This window comes from Mesoplodon mirus, assembly GCF_964341445.2.
Source record: "Mesoplodon mirus genome assembly, chromosome: 10".
Classification (NCBI taxonomy): Eukaryota; Metazoa; Chordata; class Mammalia; order Artiodactyla; family Ziphiidae; genus Mesoplodon; species Mesoplodon mirus.
Window position 1 is genome coordinate 12,330,145 of NC_138986.1, and position 20,465 is coordinate 12,350,609.

Here is a 20,465-nt window from a genome sequence, read left to right on the forward strand (position 1 = left end):
TTTTCCTCTGCTCTGACTTCATATCTTAGAGATTACTGTGTCTTCTTGACTCCTTGTACTATTCTACCAGAAAATCCACACTCTGGCCAAAAGTATTTTTTTAATAGATGTCTTTTAAAATGACATTTGTTTTACGAATTACTTTCAAAATATCATTATCACAAAAGGTTAGTAATTCTATAATTTAATCTAATATCCAATTCAGTTTCCCAACTGTCCCAAAAATGTAGAAAGTGGATCCAATCTAAGATGATAATTGAATTGTTTTTTTACATTTGTAAATCACTAAAATGGTTCCATATTTTTTTTTGAGATTGTCTTTTTAAAGAGTCCAAAACTGTACCATTTTTTACTTATTCAGATCACAATTAATCTGGTTTTTAGAGGATAAGTTAAAAAAAAAACAAACAGATGCTAGACTATCCTCGTATCTTGCTATGACTAGTTCCATCTAAAGTCTCAATTCAAATGCCACTTTGTCAAAGATGCCTTCTCCTGGCTACCCTCTTTTTATTTATTTTTTTTGGTGTATTAGTTTCTGCTTTATAACAAAGTGAATCACTTATACATATACATCTGTTCCCATATCCCTTCCCTCTTGCGTCTCCCTCCCTCCCACCCTCCCTATCCCACCCCTCCAGTCGGTCACAAAGCACCGAGCTGATCTCCCTCTGCTATGCGGCTGCTTCCCACTATCTACCTTACGTTTGGTACTGTATATATGTCCATGCCTCTCTCTCGCTTTGTCACAGCTTACCCTTCCCCCTCTCTATATCCTCAAGTCCATTCTCAAGTAGGTCTGTGTCTTTATTCCTGTTTTATCCCTAGGTTCTTCATGACATTTTTTTTCTTAAATTCCATATATAAGTGTTAGCATATGGTATCTGTCTTTCTCTTTCTGACTTACTTCACTCTGTATGACAGACTCTAGGTCTATCCACCTCATTACAAATAGCTCAATTTCGTTACTTTTTATGGCTGAGTAATATTCCATTGTACATAGGTGCCACATCTTCTTTATCCATTCATCAGATGGTGGACACTTAGGTTGTTTCCATCTCCGGGCTACTGTAAATAGAGCTGCAGTGAACATTTTGGTACATGACTCTTTTTGAATTATGGTTTTCTCAGGGTATATGCCCAGTAGTGAGATTGCTGGGTCATATGGTAGTTCTATTTGTAGTTTTTTAAGGAACCTCCATACTGTTCTCCATAGTGGCTGTACCAATTCACATTCCCACCAGCAGTGCAAGAGGGTTCCCTTTTCTCCACACCCTCTCCAGCATTTATTGTTTCTAGAGTTTTTGATGATGCTGGCTACCCTAATTCTGACCCCTTCCCCCAAACTTAGTCACTGTAAAGACTTACCCTGTTTTAAGTCATATATCACCATCTAAATAATATTTTATACTTCTTTATTGTCTGTCTCCCCTAAGATAGATAGGTATCTTCTCCAAGGTAGAAGACTTCCCTGCCTTGTTACTGGAATAACAATAGCACGTAATAACGTCTGGCACAAACTGTGCACTGAATCAACTATTTTGGTGTAGAAGGAATTATTTGTAAAATAATCTTTAATGACATAAAAGTGTTCATGATGCATTACTAAATGAAAAAAAAAGCAAGTTACACAGTACTATATGTAGTGTGGTCATTTTTAAAAAATAAAACACATACTCCTTAGGTGGTACATAATGAAACAATGTATTAGGAAAATAACGAGTCCTAAATCATTGACATAATAAAAAAGCTGCTCACCTGTTGGCCTTGAGGACTTTGTAAGATCTGAGCTACAGCTGCAAGTGTATCTGTATTTGTTATCTGAGACACCCACGGATCAGGTAAACCTTGGACCACATTGGCTGGAGTAACAGGTGTCACAGGAGTTCCTTTTAGAAAAGACATCAAACCCAACCCCAATAAAATGTAAGTACATAAATAAGACTTGGAAAAGTAGAGAGATTTGTTCTCTCACTTTTATAAAATATGTACAGATTTATATAAATGTAATTTTACTGTCTCCATTTTGAAAAACCATTACAGAATTAGGTATGTTAAAAAAAACAACAATTAAAAAAAAAACCAACCTAAGAGAGCTATCTATACTTGTTCTCAATTAACTAAGTTACTACTTTAAAGGAACCTACAGGGATTTCCCTGGTGGTGCAGTGGTTAAGACTCCACGCTCCTAATGCAGGGGGCATAGGTTCAACCCCTGTTCAGGGAACTAAGATCCCACATGCCCCACGGCATGGCCAAAACTAAAAAATAACTTAAAAAAATAAACAAAATAAAGGAGCCTATAATACTTGCAAGTCATTAAAAATCTTACTAAAGAAGAAAATTCAGTGACGTAAGGAAATATTCAAAATGCAATCTTTCATGAAAAAATTATTATAAAATAGTGTGCATAACATAAAACTATTTTTGTTCCAAAATATGTGTGTGTGTATATGTATACACACACATCAAAAACTAAATATATACCAAAATGCTAACAAATGTAATTCTTGGACTATGATAAAAAGTTTCAAATGTCATTTAAATACCTTAAAAAAAACACACACACACATGATTTTGAGATTATTACTAAACATTCTTCTCTCCATTAAATAAATTTTTCAGGGTTCTCTTTGTATTAGTAGTCTTAGTTCACTGTGAATATCAAGATGATATATATGCAAGTTTAAAAGATTACAGTCTAAATCAGGAAAAACTTAACTGACACACCAATTTCCAAAGCTGATTATGTTTCTAGCGATTTTTAAAACTAAGCTTTTTAATTTTTAGAAAAGAATTACACACAAGTGTAACTTCTGATTTTATTTTTCACTTAAACCGCATGTCCCTTCATTTACCTAATGCTAGACAAATTCTCATGCACTGTCAAATTATTATTTCATCTATGAATAATCACCTGAAAAGCATGAGTAGAATACTCAGAAAATCTATCAAAGCAACATACCTGGGGTATTGCTCATAGCAGCAGTAGTACTGGCCAAAACAGGTGTGACAACTGGAGGAGGAATCCCTGCTGCCATATCCAAGAGAGGTTGAATAATCTCACTTTTAAATACATTATTCTTCTGCCATAAGTTTAATACTCTCACTATTTTACTCTACAGGAAAAAAGAAAAATGATATTTTGGTTTTTTTGCTTTCAAAACCTTAGCACAGTCATATCATAGAGGCCACTTGGACAACAGATAGGAAGGATGGATTAAAATACTGCTATGATACTTTCCAGCCCTGATATTATGTTTCTACAATTTTGCATTTATTAACTTTAACTCACTTGCAAAAATATTCATTCTGATGAATATACAAGTTAATGAAAGCAATATTTAGCAGAAAGAAGGAAGGAATGGTAACTAGGTTTCACCTTCTACATGAACACTAACGAGATGGTTACAGTTAGCTGGAGAACAGTGTTAAGGATTCTGAGGCTTAGCACTAAAGTTATATTTACTGTTGATTTTAATTTTATCTTTTAAAAAAGTAACTTCAAGAGAAAATCTCTATCTTATGTGACTTTAAAATTTTTTTTTCATTTTAAAACGATCTAAGAGGGCTTCCCTGGTGGCGCAGTGGTTGAGAGTCCGCCTGCCGATGCAGGGGACACGGGTTCGTGCCCCAGTCCGGGAAGATCCCACATGCTGCGGAGTGGCTAGGCCCGTGAGCCATGGCCGCTGAGCCTGCGTGTCCGGAGCCTGTGCTCCGCAACGAGAGAGGCCACAACAGTGAGAGACCCGCGTACCGCAAAAAAAAAAAAAAAAAAAAAAAAAAAAAAAAAAAAAAAACTATCTAAGAACAAGAAAGGGTATTTCCTCACATAAGAATTTAACCAAATTTACTTTCTGCCACCACTGTTCAGCATATAAAAGTTCTGTAAACAGCAGTAAGTATTAGTTACTGACTACTGTAATGCTACTTAACTCCAGTAGAATAATTTAAATGAGAGGCTGAAATTAGTATTAAAAAGAGCCTTTTATTAAATAATCTACTTTGTAATAGTAAAATAAGGAATTTTTAAGAATATCTGGTTCACCTTTAAATCACTCATAATATTATATCAACGTATTTTCAAACTATGTCCAAGCTAAATTAACATGTTAATTTTTGTATTTCAAATGAAGCATAAGAAAGTTAAACAAAGAATGCTTCATATCTTCTGATTTAACTATTTTTCCTGTGATGTGGGCACTAAGAAAGTTCCTCATATTTTTTTGCTTTACATAAAAAAATCTTCCAGTTCCCAAGATACTCATCAAGCACTAAAAGTAGTCCCCGTTCGGTTAAGTATCACTGTATGTATCTACCTACACACAAACAAATAATGCCTCTCCTTTATGGAGTTTATGCACTGAGATCACAGTAGCAATGTAATCTTTCCTACTATGGTTATTAAAAAAATCCCTATATACTAAACTTTATTATAAATGAGAAACAGTATTATTATGAAATCTACAAATTCAAGACTGACTTGTTCATTGTAATTGATAGAAATCCAAGTCCAAACTAGTGAAATTCCTAAATCAAAGTGTTTAAGTTATTTCAAAAAATGTTTATATAAAATTTCAAATGAGGGCCTCCCTGGTGGCGCAGTGGTTGAGAGTCCGCCTGCCGATGCAGGGGATACGGGTTCGTGCCCCGGTCTGGGAGGATCCCATATGCCGCGGAGCGGCTGGGCCCGTGAGCCATGGCCGCTGGGCCTGCGCATCCGGAGCCTGTGCTCCGCGACGGGAGAGGCCACAACAGTGAGAGGCCCGCATACCGCAAAAAGAAAAAAAAAAAAAAAAAAAAAAAAAAAAATTTCAAATGAGTTATTTTATGTGAGATTCTAAGGCATCTACTTTAAGTCTCAACTGTGATGGGTTATTTTAAAACTAGAAGCATTCTTTCTCCCTGCATAGAATTATCAACATACCGAAGTTAATTAAAAGAAAAAAATCTGCTTCAAGAAGCATATCCAAGAACAGTTTACAAAGAATGATACAATGATAAATTTATCTCCATATCTATCTATTATAACAAGACTTTTTTTGTTTCAAAACTGTACAATAGTTATTGAAAATAAAAACTACCTAGGGCTTCCCTGGTGGCACAGTGGTTGAGAGTCCATCTGCTGATGCAGAGGACATAGGTTCGTGCCCCGGTCCGGGAAGATCCCACATGCCGCAGAGCGGCTGGGCCCGTGAACCATGGCCACTGAGCCTGCACGTCCGGAGCCTGTGCTCCGCAACGGGAGAGGCCACAACAGTGAGAGGCCCACATACCGCAAAAAAATAAATAAAAAATAAATAAATAAATAAAAACTACCTAATCTTGTACTTGAGGGAAGGTAAAAGATTTGTGGTGAGCTTTTAAGTTTTGTGGCTCTTCCTCAGAGTAACAGTTAGTCCTCACCTGTTCGTTCCTGTCCCTACAAAATCAATATTGCGATCAACTCTGTCAGATAAAGGACACTAAATTTCCAAATCAGCATCCAAGATATGTAACCTTTGAGCACCTATGAGGATAAACAGCGCCTTTTTATTCTCCCTCAGGTTCCAAAGCTTCTGTTTAATGGGGGACAGAATATTTATTCATTCAGATCGTGCAGACCCAGTAGTGTGGTTTCTAGCACTAAGAAAACTCTACCATGACAAAGGAATTTTGATATGCAGTTATTTTCTATTAATTATTTGGTAAATCCATTTTTCACAGACACTAAATAGGTAAACATCAGCTCATGTCAAATAATCAAAATTCTGAATTGGTTATGTGTGTAAATAAATAAGATTTTAGGATAATTCCAAATGCTTATTAGAGCCAGTTTCTTTAACACCAACTGCTTCAATAAATTAAAAAGTAGCAAAATCAACTATATCTTTCCACTCTGTTTAAGAAAAGTCTAATAACAAAACGGAACATGGAGAGTGCGATAACTAAATATTCAAATTCGGAATAACAAAGAGTAAACAATAACATAAAATGATAAAATTAAGATAATGTAAAGAGTCTCATTAAGACAAAAAAGGTAATAACTGTAGTGACTTAAAAAAAAGAAAAAAGACAGCTTACCTTGTCATCTCCAGGGCAACGATATAAATTCTGGAAAGTGCTAATGATGTTATTACTAAATCTGGGTGCGAACACATCCTTTTCTTGACCAAACTGATGTCGAGATTGTCGTACAATAGAGTCAATAACATAAAGTCCAGGTACCTTGTATTCTGGTTTACACTGAAGAAAAAAAGAGTGGGAAGGGAAGCAAATGAGAAGGTTAAAATTCTTGATATACAAATGCCACCATAAATCCTGTACAAACACAAAAACACTGCTCCTGCTGAGGGGATGAACGTTCGAGGTTGACTATTCCACACCGTCTGTCTCTGGAATGGCATTGGAAAGAATCTACTCTGGCTACTCTACATACTCAGTTCAACTGCCAATCACCTAAGTTCTGAAATAGCGCTGAGCAACCGGCTTGAACAATAAAAAACAAAAGGTAAGGTACTGTTATAATAAAAAAAAATTGTTTAATGATTTTGAAAAGCCAAATAAAAGGAAGCAGCAAATTCAGGAAAGAAAAGCACTGGTAAAAGCATTGCCAACATGCCTTAGACTTCGTCTGAAACATATAGGGAAAGGATTTCTGTACTAATGAAGGAACAAATCAAATGACAAATTGTAACACTCCAAACACAATGAACCCAAAGTTTCAAAACTTTTCTCAAATACCACACCTATACAAAAGACAAGACACTATCATTATGATTCTAGGAATGTATCCTATGAAAACATTCTTTAGCTACTCCACTGACAATGTTTCTCAACCTTATCCATTACCCAATCTGAAGAATATGAAAGTCTCCTACTTTCCTGAGCACAAGGAAGAATCCTTTCACTATCAAGCTCACTGCTTCGATTTCTTCCATATCCAGAAGCATAAGAACACCTGCCTCCCAAACATATACTGATTAAAATGAAATTATGGCTGCAAAAAGCAGGTTCAAATTCTGGGTGTAATTAGGTAAGTATTTCACCCAAAGTAATTTCATAGAAATCATATATATGGACTAAATCAAAATTGCATTCTTGAAAAACTTCCTGGAAACCCAAGGACCAGTGGGTAAAGGATCCTCAATCCACCTCCAACACATACATACATGTTTCTAAACAGAATTTTCAGTCAAGACAATGAGTGATTTCATTCTGCAAAAAGACAAGATGATTCTTCATTTGTTCCTTCAAATCCCTTTTAAGAACCTTCTCTTTAAGGTCATTATTAAGAAAATGAAGAGACCTTTAGCACCAATTCACAAATATCTACTGCAAGGTTCTGGCTGTTTAGTACTTGAAACATTTAATAAAAGGGCAGTAATGCTGGTGATTGGACATTAAAGTTTTAGGTTTAACCTACCAAAAAGGTTCAAAACTGTCTGCTCGGGCTTCCCTGGTGGTGCAGTGGTTGAGAGTCTGCCTGCCGATGCAGGGGACGCGGGTTCGTGCCCCGGTCCAGGAAGATCCCACATGCCGCGGAGCGGCTGGGCCCGTGAGCCATGGCCACTGAGCCTGCGCGTCCGGAGCCTGTGCTCCGCAACGGGAGAGGCCACAGCAGTGAGAGGCCCGCGTATCGCAAAACAAAAAACAAAACCAAAAAAACCCTGTCTGCTCTGTTGAAAGTTACTGTTTTAAAAGTCTGAAATAGTTTTTTTTTTCCCTCATGTTCCCCCCAAATGTAGCATATCTGTCCCTCAGTTCATATATCTGGCCAAGGTTATTTTCCTTTGACTACCATACATTCAAAGAAATATTCACCTAGCCAGGCAAATAATACATCCAGTAAAAAAAAAAAGAAAATTTTTTTGATTTAATGAAAAGCAAGACAACTCTGTTAAAAATCATCTATTTCCCAATGCCAAAAACACAGATAAAATAATCTGATATATAATCTATTACTTTATAGAAATGATTATCTTGAGACTAAGGCTAAATAAAATTTATAAGTTGCTGGTAAGAGTTATTAAAATTAATACTGAATGGTAAGTAATAAAAGCGATTAATGTAGTGAGTTTTGTTTAAACAAATACACCTTTTTCTTTGATTTATAATAAAAACTCGATTATAAACTCACAATACATAAGAATCATGAGTACATAACGCAATAAATGGGTCTTCCTCGCCTACTGTGAAGATTCCAAAGCTTCAAAAACGTTAGCAGTTTTAGTATTAAGCTATAAAGATAATTCTTCTTCCACGGTATCTTTAGAAACACTATATTAACATGTTATGGTACAGAATTTCCTTCACTGACAGACTAGGCATTTTTATGTGTCTGCCACATAAAATGGCCAAAAAAAATTATGTACGATTTAAATGTTGTAGAAGTTTTAAAATTACAATATTTGGTAAACTTGGCTAAGTCACCACCTAGAAACTTGAGAGGAGAATTAAGACCAAAAAATCTGAAATGTTTTCAATCTCTTTTTCAAGTTCTAGCAGTACTGAAAACACAAGAATTCCTAAGACTCCAATGTCATGAGGTATTTTTTACACTTTGAATAACAATTGTGGCTGTACTTACAAAGCACTAAATGATATTGACAGTAGCATGTAAGCAAAGAGGGCTGTCTCAGGAAGCAGCTCTACCTAATACCAAACGAACTCTCACAGTGAACAGTGCATGCTTCCAACAGAAGGAGAGGAAAAGGAACCATTCTGAGACAGCCAGAGCATTCACTTCTTCACAAGGTCTTCTCCCAGGAGAATCTTTTTAACCAGAGCCTAACTTGCCAAGGTTATCAGAGCCTAACTAACCCACACTTAGGGAAACAGAACCTGCATTTCAACAAGATCTCTAGGTAATTCCTGTGCACAAAAATAGTTTAAGAAGCACTGTTTAGACATTGAACCTCTTAAAAAAGATTTTTAAAAGCTTTAGAACAGTGAAATTTTCCAATCACCAACATTTGTATTTTCTAGTTGGATTTACCTAAAACACAGCATATGTGTTATTTTACCCCATGCCTTAAGCTTCAATTCACGAGTTGTTCACCTCAAAATATGTTTTACCAATACTTTAAGTTTTGAGAGAACAAGACTTTAAGAGAAAAAAAGCTGAATCACATAAAGGTTAACTGATTTATTCAAGATTATCTAGCTAGTTTAGTGACACAGTAATATCACTTTGATTCATGCTCCAGTCAACTATTTTCGTTCAAGAAACACACTGCAGCCTTGCCAAGTCCTTAATGCCATGTACCTCTGATCCTCAAACTGGTTCTGCTTACATCTAGGTATGAACCATGGGCAGAATACAAAACCTAAATTCCATTACAGATTTCCTACAGCACAAGTTTACAAGTTATAAAAGTTACGTACTGCTGCCAAAAAAACGTGGCACAAATAGGGCACTGATCACAAAGGGGCAAAGAAATATAATCTAGTCACCTCGGGCCCTGGTTACAAAAAAAATTACTAAGTGTATGCCAAACAGCTGTTTGCAACTTCATCTCCCTCTGCCTACCCTGGAAAATGGAACTTCAGGTCTATATAATAAGATGTAGGATGTGTAATGCCCTAATGGATGAGACAAAATGAATCAGCAGAAGGAAAGTGGCTGGTATTTTTACTACATTTTACTACATCTTATCTAAAAGGAAGACTGCTCTCTAAGCATTCAGCTTCAAATAAAAGGGAGAATTTCTTTAAAGGCTATAAAAAATAATGAATCTATAATTTCATTAAAAATCAATCATATTGGGGGGCTTCCCTGGTGGCACAGTGGTTAAGAATCCGCCTGCCAATGCAGGGGACACGAGTTCAAGCCCTGGCCTGGGAAGATCCCATATGCCGCGGGGCAACTAAGCCCGTGTGCCACAACTACTGAGCTTGCACTCCACAGCCCACGAACCACAATTACTGAGCCCGCGTGCCTAGAGCCCGTGCTCTGCAACAAGAGAAGTCACCGCAATGAGAAGCCTGCGCACCGCAACGAAGACTAGCCCCCGCTCGCCGCAACTAGAGAAAGCCCACGCACAGCAACAAACACCCAACGCAGCCCAAAAATTAATTAATTAATTAATTAGAAAATATCAATCATATTGAAACATTTTCTTCAAGGGACGGATGCTCACTATGGCAATGCAAATTAACAAAAACATCTATCTGAAAGCTTTTGTTTTTAGAATTATCCAAAAAGCACTTTCATTTTATTACTTAATCAGATATTAAAACAAATGGAATCACTTTTGAACGGTCCATCAAAACAATTTAAACAATTTAAAAGAGAAGAGTGCAGGCCATTAATCTATAGTTACAGAACATTTAGCATATATATAGAAAATTATATACTTACTTTCTGAATGAATTTCTCAACACTCTGTACCACATGTTTATAGAACTAAAAGAAAAAAAAGAAATGTGGTTTTAAATGTTTGATTAGAACTTTCCTGCTAAACGTACGGTTTAACATAGCTTCAAAGGTCTATCAAAGCAATGAATTTTAATCATGAATTTTGATTAAATTCATGATTAAACTAGCTATGATTAGTAAAGGGATTCTTCAAGTAGGTATATGATCAGTATATCCAAAGTGTGTTACGTTAACACAGATGCAAAAGAATTCTATTACAGTCTTTAAGAAAGCAAACTTTCACAAATAGTTAGGTTGACAGCAAAATACTGGTGGTAAGACACTGGTAGATGTACATTCTTCCTACCTGGAAAAAAAGTAAAGATCTCCTTTAGTATCGTTTTATTGGCTAAATTAGGTTAGTACTAGAAAAATCAAGTAACTGAAAATAAAGAGCATTAATAAATGTGTGCAAGGGAGATGTTTTCAACTTCATTATCTTCTTCTGCTTCTCCTGGAAAATGGAACTGCAAGTATATATAACAAAACACAGAGAAGTATAATGTTCTAAAGGATCAGCCAAAATGAATCAGCAGGAAGAGAAGTGAGCACACACATTAAAAATTAGAAATGGGCTTCTATCAATTATGCGAAAACTTACATTTAAGTTCTATGAAACAACATTATGAATAAACGTGAAAATAAATAAGATGAAAATTACAGGTTAAACAAAAATTATCTGGAATTTGTACCTAATTTAATTTTAATAGCTCAATGGCAACTGCACAATCAGCACATTTCTGTTTAAAAAAAACTATCCTGAATTGTACTTCTATTTATATTTCTGATCCCATGAATTATGCTCTTAAGGGACATCCCCTTAGACTGAAGAGACACAAGAACTTTCAACTGAACTGCAGCAAGAAATCCAACATTTATAAAGTCAAAAACAAAAGAAAACTGGGACTTCCTTGGTGGTGCAGTGGTTAAGACTCCACGCTCCCAATGCAGGGGGCCCAGGTTTGATGCCTGGTCAGGGAACTAGATCCCCTGTGCATGCTGCAACTAAGAGTTCACATGCCGCAACAAGACCTGGCACAACCAACCAACCAACCAACCAACTAACTAACTAACTAACTAAATGTATATAAAAAGGCGTATTTAAAAAAAATAAAGGAAAATCTCATTATTCATATTCACCAAATCAAAATCTACAATAAAAGTTTCCTTACTACAAAGTAACAGTTTATGCTACAGTTTAAGTTACTCAAGTAAAAAAAAAGCCAAACAACTACTTAAAAGTTATTAGGCACTTTATAAGTAACTAAACATTTAAAATCAATATATAAAATAGTAATTACACACTGAGTGGTTTTTATTAAATAATAATTTTTCTGGAAGACATCTTGGCACTGCTTCTTGCTTCTAGTTACTTCATGTACTATATGTAATTCAGAGTAAAACAACTTACTGTTAATTCAAAGATTCTCAACTCACATAGGCCTTCTTCCACAATAGGTTATCAGAGGTTTTGTTGACAGTGGTGTGCAATGTTAACAAGCACCCAGAAAAATAATCATGTCTCTAAACATTGATAGAAAGCCAATGACTTACCTTAATATGAAACACAATATCATCTAAATCTGAGTTAAAAGGCAGTTCAAATATCAACTTACATATGTATCAAATGCAGTTTAAATTAATACAGTACTGCAAAACAGTTGGTCTGAAGTCTTAAAAAATGTCAATGTAATGAAAAAGAAAACAAAAACAAAACAAAGCAAAAAGGCTGGGCGACAGGATAAATGACAGGATCTCGACTGGATCCTGAAAATGTAAAGTTAATACTGAGACAACTGGTAAATGAAAGTGTAGATTATATATTAGATAATAATATTATACCAAAGTGAAATTTCTTGCACGTGATGTGTATTTGGTTACCTAGGAAATCTCTTTGCTTTAGGACACTGAAATACAAGTATTTAGGGACTACGTGCTATTCTGAATGAACACTGAAACGAACTCTCAAATGATTCAGCCAAAAAAACGTGGAAGTGTGTATGTAGGTGCTTCAGTGTGTATGCGTGTGTGTGTGTGTACGCACACGCGCGTGTGTAGAAATAAACCAAATGTAGCAAGATATTAACACCTGGTGAATCTAAGACGCTATGTGTTGCTCATTATATTATGCAACATGTTTGTTTTTTCAAAATTAAAAATATTAAGACAGTACCAATAAATCAAAATAGTACAGTATAACATGTTTAGACTCTTAATTGAGAGAAAATCAAAATCTAGCTGTTTTTATTCTGACTGTTGCAAATTACTTCTCTTAGACCCTTCCAACGTCTAAAAAATGGAAATAATGTTAATACCTATTCCTTAAAGAGTCTTCTAATTAAAAAGTATTCTGTTCAACAAAAGGTTATATTAAATGCATCAATTATTAATTTTCACAGAATAAAAATGATTATAATATACACGTTTGCATACTCCCAGGATCATGACCATAAAAATCAGATCACAATGAAGAAGAGTATAAAGCAAGCAGAAGAGACTAACATTCTATATTGAGTCTGTCAGATAAACTGAAAAATCACTTCTTTGAAGAATTCTCTATCTTAAGTGTGTTTACTGATCACTGTTCTTATCCTCTCTTTGATATTCTGCACATAAATACAGGGATTTGAACTATAATACTGTCAGATATTAATTATAAGTTTGAAAACTAAGTTTGGGGCATTAGAACACTGCAAAATCAACTACCTAAATTTTCTCCTAGTAGTGATTCTCTGTAAAGAAGAATTTGTTAAATCTAACAGATAATGCTATTAGTCAAAGACAATTTATTCAGGGAATTCCCTGGTGGTCCAGTGGTTAGGACTAGGCGCTTTCACTGCCGGGGCCTGGGTTTGATCCCTGACCGAGGAACTAAAATCCCGTAAGCAGCGAAGTGTGGCCAAAAACAAACAAAAAAAACAAAAAAGACGACTTATTTAAACAATGGTGCTTCTGGTTATGAGCTAATGCTCAGAGCAGGAAAACATATCACCAAATATCTATAGGTTAATACCTACTTAATTAAAAATAAGCACTCACTCATTCTCAATTTTAACAACCCTACTAGAGCAGGGAGTCTTAGCTTTGGGGACAAGAACATTTTGGAGAGATGTCTATGGTCGAGCTTCATAAGGTCCCTAAAACCAAGAAATTTTATGCAAAATTCTGTATATATGTGTATTTCTCTAGAGGTGACCCAACCTTTTCCTGAGATTTTCAGAAGTATCCATAAGTCAAAACCACTGTTATCAGAACAATGGCTAAATACCTGTGGCCTCTTCCCACAGTTTAAATGTCCTATGTACAATGAAGCCTAATTATTTTCCATAATGGCCCATTTTAAAATCTATAATACAATCAATAAGAAAAAGAACAATACATTAACTTTTTTAAAGAAACCTTTTCTTAACTCGTATTTCAAGATTCTGTAAAGTCAGTGTAACAAATAACAATGTTAAACACATTCTCCACAATGTGGCTACATCTAAAATCTTACCTAAGAAAAATAAGGGAAAATGATTGCTTCCAAGTTTATGGAAGAATATTTATCAAGATATTAAGTGTTTATCTCTAGGTGAGAGAGTTTGCAGGTGACAGATTTTCATTTTTGTGTTTTTTCCCTTGAACATGTACTAACTCTGAAAAGAGGAAGACAACATATAATCTATAAAAATCATCCCTCCTCCAAAATATTAGTGTAGTATTTCCTTTGAAAAACATAAGAATAAAAGGTGTTACTCACCTTAATAGCTTTGATGGCTGCTTTAGTAATTTGGGTCATTTTCGCTTTAGAAATGGGTGGCTTGTAGTCATTCAGGGAATACAACTGACGAAAAAGAAGAACAAATTTTAAACACAGCAAAACTGGTCTCTAAGCAATTACATGAAATTACCAACCATTTCTATTTTTATATCCTCAGTGAAATTAAAGTGCTGCTTTTCTTTTAAAAATCAAGTTCAACATTGTTAGCCATCAAGCAAACACACATCAAAACCACAATGAGATTATCACTTTACACTTACTTGCTTATAATCAAAAAGACAAGTGTTATCAAGGACGTAGAGAAACGAACCCTTATCCACATTACTAATGGGAATGTAAAATGGTGCAGCAGCTTTAGAAGACATTTCGGCAGTTTTTCAAAAAATGAAAAATAATATGTAATATGACCCAGCAATTCCACTCCCAGGGATATACCCAACAGAGGTGAAAATATACGTTCCCATAAAAACTTGTACACAAACGGTCACTGCAGCATTATTCATAAAAAATTCACTTAAAAAGTGGAAACCACCTAAATGTCCATCAAGTGAGGAATGGATAAACAAAAGTTCTTCTACCCGTTCAATGAAATGTTAGCCATGAAAATGGAAGGAAGTACTGACACATGCTACAACACGGATGAACCTTGAAAACATGCTCAGTTTAAAAAGCCATATTTAAAACATGTTACAGAATTGCATTTATATGAAACGTCCAGAAAAGGCAAATCTACTGGTGACTGTCTAGAGCTGGGGGAGCTGGGGAGAAATGAGGAGTGGTAACTAATGAGTAAAGCATGTTTTTTAGGTGACAAAAATATTCTAAAATTGACTGTGGTGATGACTACACAACCATACTAAAAACCAGTGAATTATACACTTTCAATTGGTTAATTGCGTGGTATGTGAATTATATCTCAATATAATTGTTTTTTTTTTTTTTTTTTTTTTTTTTTTTTTTTTTTTTTTTTTTTTTGCTGTACGCGGGCCTCTCACCGCTGTGGCCTCTCCCGTTGCGGAGCACAGGCTCCGGACACACAGGCTCCGCGGCCATGGCTCGCGGGCCCAGCCGCTCCGCGGCATGTGGGATCTTCCGGGATCGGGGCACGAACCCGTGTCCCCTGCATCGGCAGGCGGACTCTCAACCACTGCGCCACCAGGGAAGCCCAATATAATTGTTTTTAGAAGTCAAGAGATCTAATATTTAGCAATAATCCCACCCCTCCGCCCCAAATTTTTGTTGTAAGATTTCTCATATACGCAAAGGATAATAATACTGCTTAGAGAGAAAAAGGATGAAGACAAGGTGGGGGAATTAGGCAAAAGACAAATAACTAAGCTTAAATAAATACTGATGAAAACTGGTACTAAATGATGCTGGGAATTTAACTACAATGCTGTAAGGTATTAACTAGAAGCCTGGAAACTAAGCTTTGGCCCTCAGAACATCACAAAAACAACTTAAACAGACTTGCAAAGCAACTCAAAACAACAATGGTTGGTTAAACAACTAGGGAGTCCTCTACAGCAGGGCTCCCCAACCCCCGGGGCGGGACTGCAGTGGCCCACGGCCTGTCAGGAACCGGGCCGCACAGCAGGAGGCGAGCGGGGGGGGGGGTGAGTGAGCGAAGCTCCATCTGCTGCTCCCCGTCACTCCTGTTCCCGCCTGAACCATCCATCCCGGACCCCCAACCCCGTCCATGGAAAAACTGTCTTCCACGAAACCGGTCCCTGGTGCCAAAAAGGCTGGGGGCTGCTGCTCTATAGCCTTTGCTCCAGCAGCCCTTATAACCTATTCATCATTGAAATCTACTGATTTTCACCCAGTTTCCTCCATGTGTGCCTCTTCTTCCTCCAACCACCACCATGACCACAGTCCAAATTACCTTCATCTCGCACACTGAGATGGCATGTCTATCTTTTCAAACACTAATCTGATCAGGTGACTGATACTCACCCACTTCCTCTACCACCCTAAAAAGTTCAATGACTTCCCACTCTTTGGAGATACACAAATATCTACACATACAAGGCCCTTGCCTGCTCTAATTCCTGTCTACCTTTCCAGTCTCATCTCACACCATGCTCCTCTCCCCAGCTCTCCGCCCTAGGCACAATGGTCTTTTTTCAGCTCCCTGCCACAGAGCCTTTAAAGATGGGCTTGTTTCCTCTATTTGGAATAGAACTAGGGCCTCCCTGCAAACTCATTCACCTTAGTTAAAGCATCACCTAATGAGGAAAGCCTTCCCTACAGCTCCCCAACCAGAGCTATACCACCTTTTTTTTTTTTTTTTTTTTTTTTTTTTTTTTTGCGGTACGCAGGCCTCTCAATGTTGTGGCTTCTCCCGTTGCGGAGCACAGGCTCCGGACGCGCAGGCTCAGCGGCCATGGCTCACGGGCCCAGCCGCTCCGCGGCATGTGGGATCTTCCCGGACCGGGGCACGAACCCCTGTCCCCTGCATCGGCAGGCGGACTCTCAACCACTGCGCCACCAGGAAAGCCCCTATACCACCTTTTATACCCTCACTGTACTGTCACTCACTTTTGAAGCATTCATCACAGAATTTGACCCTTACCTGCATGATTATTTAACTAATATTTGATTTTTAAAAGGACTGTCCCAAAGGGTGACGAAGACTGATGTCCTTCAGACAAAGGATATAAGTTCCTTTAATGCAGTCTAAGCAATAAGATGTTAACTGAACACCAAGAGCTGTCCAAACTGAAATCAACCCTGGGAGAAGTATAAACCTCTTTCCCTTTAAGTTCCCACAGAAGTGTCCACTTGACGATACTGCCCAACCGGGGTTAAGATCCCATCAGATGAATGGATAAAGAAGATGTGGCACATATATACAATGGAATATTACTCAGCCATAAAAAGAAATGAAATTGAGCTATTTGTAATGAGGTGGATGGACCTAGAGTCTGTCATACAGAGTGAAGTAAGTCAGAAAGAGAAAGACAAATACCATATGCTAACACATATATATGGAATTTAAGAAAAAAAATGTCATGAAGAACATAGGGGTAAGACAGGAATAAAGACACAGATCTACTAGAGAATGGACTTGAGAATACGGGGAGGGGGAAGGGTAAGCTGTGACAAAGCGAAAGAGCGGCATGGACATATATACACTACCAAATGTAAGGTAGATAGCTAGTGGGAAGCAGCCGCATAGCACAGGGAGATCAGCTCAGTGCTTTGTGACCGCCTGGAGGGGTGGGATAGGGAGGGTGGGAGGGAGACGCAAAAGGGAGGGGATATGGGAACATATGTATATGTATAACTGATTAAATTTGTTAAAAACAAAAAAAGATCCCATCAGATCCTTTAAGAAGCTACCTCTGTCAAACTCACAGGGAATTTTAATATACTCATGGCCTCAATTCCTACCTGTTTTAGAAAATCTAACTGTATGCCAATCACCTCACTAGGTGCAAAATAACATCAACACAGTGTTTTCAGCAAGCTGTGTAAAGCAAAGGTCAATTTCCCAGAAGTTCTTAGCAGGCCCAGACTGCAGCCCATCTGAGATCCAGACCTGCCCTCTCCTACTAAAGAATAAGCTCTAAGAAGAGAAACTCGGCCTTTTTTGCTTAGATTTTTTTTTTTCCCCTTTGTCCAAACTGTATCCTCAGTGTCTGGCAGAGAATAAGAATTTGTTGAGAATAAGAATTTGTTAAGAATAAATTAAAATGAACAAATACATATAAGACACAGCATTGTACAAGCTTTGCACAGAAAGACCTGGATTTTTTTTTTTTTGCAGTACGCGGGCCTCTCACTGTGTGGCCTCTCCCGTTGCAGAGCACAGGCTCTGGACGTGCAGGCTCAGCAGCCATGGCTCACGGGCCCAGCCGCTCCGCGGCATGTGGGATCTTCCCGGACCGGGGCACGAACCCACGTCCCCTGCATTGGCAGGCGGACTCTCAACCACTGCGCCACCAGGGAAGCCCAAGACCTGGATTTTAATTCCAACTATGTTACCTTATTACAAAGTTGCTAAACCTCTGAACCTTAGTTTTCTCCTTTAGAAAACAGAAACAATACTCATTTCACAGAAACATTGCATATAAAGCTTTTAGAACACACTTAAATCACTCAACAGGGTTAGCCATTATTAAATTAAAATCCTTCTCTTTGGAGGCATTCTCCATTTAAATGAATAATATTAAAGTATGCATCAAACATTTATTCATTCAGGTACCTGAAGGTACATTCCATAGTAATTTATATGACTGGGGCAATGAAGAGGCACCAGGGTCTTCCTATAGTTGACAATACATTACTTCTTTCATTTTGTGTGGTAAAGCCCTAAGGTTTCAGTCAAGCACTGGTCCATATTGTAGCAGATCAAAAGCTTTCCTCTCTTTCTTCCTTCCTTTTTTTTGGGGGAGGGGGAGGTTGGGAGAATGAGGTAGAAAAATATAACTTAGACTTGTAAAACATTTCAACAGCATGAAAAGTCAGCTCTTATCAGAGACCCTCTTTATTTTTTAAAATTTATTTATTTACTTTTATTTATTTGGCTATGTCAGGTCTTAGTTGCGGCACTAGGGGTCTTCGCTGCAGCATGCAGGATCTTTCGTTATGGCGTGCAGGCTCCAGATCGCGGGGTCTCAGCAGCTGCAGTGCACGGATTTAGCTGCCCCTCGGCATGTGGAATCTTAGTTCCCTGATCAGGGCTTGAACCCGTGTCCCCTGCATTGGAACGTGGATTCTTACCCACTGCACTACCAGGGAAGTCTGAGAGACCCTCTTTTTAATACTGCAGAAACTTAAGGTATTACTTAGAAAAATACTAAGCAATTAAGTACTTTTCAAAGGCCCACTGAATATATGTGCTTCCAGCTAACAATTTATCTAGAGTCTCTAAAATCTCATTTCTTTATTAAATCTGACAGCCAGAAAAGAGGCATAGATCACTTCATCTAATTCTTCACAGAATACCTTTACTAAAATTTAGTGAAGTCCCAGTCCTGATGTGTCCTTCCTTTGGCTACTCAAGACTTATGGATTCAAAGGAAAGATACTAAACAACAGCCCGGGCTTTCAGTCTAACTCATTCATTCTTTTGTTTTTCAACTCCTTTCAGTTACATTGCAGAGTGCTCTTTCAATCAGTAACATTTAAATTTTCTATTCTATCACTTGTAGGTACCACATGAAATGCACATTTTTAGATGTGAAAACAACTTCTTCAAATCAAATCAGTTTCTAATGACTTCAATCAAGGTTTGTGAAATCTTTAACCTAAATGGAGATTTCTCAGTGGCTGCTGGCTACTCCCCCTCAAAACTCATTTCTAATAAAGAGTTTTTAAGTTGTCCATTATTGATTAGGCCAGAGGTCAGCACAGTAAATATTTTAGGCTTTGGAGGCTACACAGTTGCTATCGCACAACAGACATATTTCATTTCACCGTGCTTTGCATACGGCGTATTTTTAGCACACTGAAGGTTGTGGCAACCCTGTGTCAGTGAAGGAGGCAGGGTGATAGACCTCTTGCACCAAACAGTCAAGTTGTGAATACAAAGGAAAAGGTCTTGAAGGAAATTAAAAGCGCTATTCCAGTGAATACGTGAATGATGAGCCAGCAAAGCAGCCTTACTGCTGATATGGAGAAAGTTTTAGTGGTCTGGATAGAAGATTAAACCAGACACCACAGTCCCTGAAGCCAAAGCCAAATCCAGAGCCAGTCCCTAACTCTCTTCAATTCTCTGAAGGCTGAGAGAGGAGAGGAAGCTGCAGAAGAAAAGTGTGAAGCTAGCAGAGGTGATTCATGAGATTTAAGGAAAGATGTCATCTTCTCCATAACATCAAAGTGCAAGGAGAAGCAGCAAGTGCTGATGGAGAAGCAGCAGCAAGTTCTCCAGAAGATCTAGCTCAGACCATTAATGAAAGTGGCTAAACTAAACAACAGATTTTCAATGTAGACAAAATAGCCTTATGTTGGAAGAAGATGCAATGTAGGACTTTCTAGCTAGAGAGGAGAAGTCAATGCCTGGTTTCAAAGTTTCAAAGGACAGGCTGACTCTCATGCAGCTGGTGGCTAGCTGAAGCCAATGCTCATTTACCATTGTGGAAATCCTACCGCCTTGAAGAATTATGCTCAATCTACTATGCCTGTGCTCTCTAAATGGAGTAACAAAACCTGGAGGACAGCACATCTATTTACAAGATGGCATACTGAATACTTTAAGCTCACTGTTGAGACCTACTGCTCAGAAAAAAAAGAAAAAATCCTTTCAAAATATTACTGCTCACTGACAATGCACCTGGTCACCCCAGAGCTCTGATG

General features: G+C 37.5%; 1 protein-coding gene across 1 annotated transcript in view; it reads right to left on the reverse strand.

The window, feature by feature from the left end:
* The window catches only part of SCAF8 (SR-related CTD associated factor 8), an 81,016-nt gene that overhangs the window by 32,955 nt on the left and 27,596 nt on the right, over nt 1-20,465 (reverse strand). The window contains 5 exon segments of the mRNA XM_082633583.1: nt 1,759-1,889; nt 2,966-3,119; nt 6,064-6,225; nt 10,343-10,387; nt 14,142-14,225. Coding sequence (XP_082489709.1) covers nt 1,759-1,889; nt 2,966-3,119; nt 6,064-6,225; nt 10,343-10,387; nt 14,142-14,225 — 576 coding nt within the window.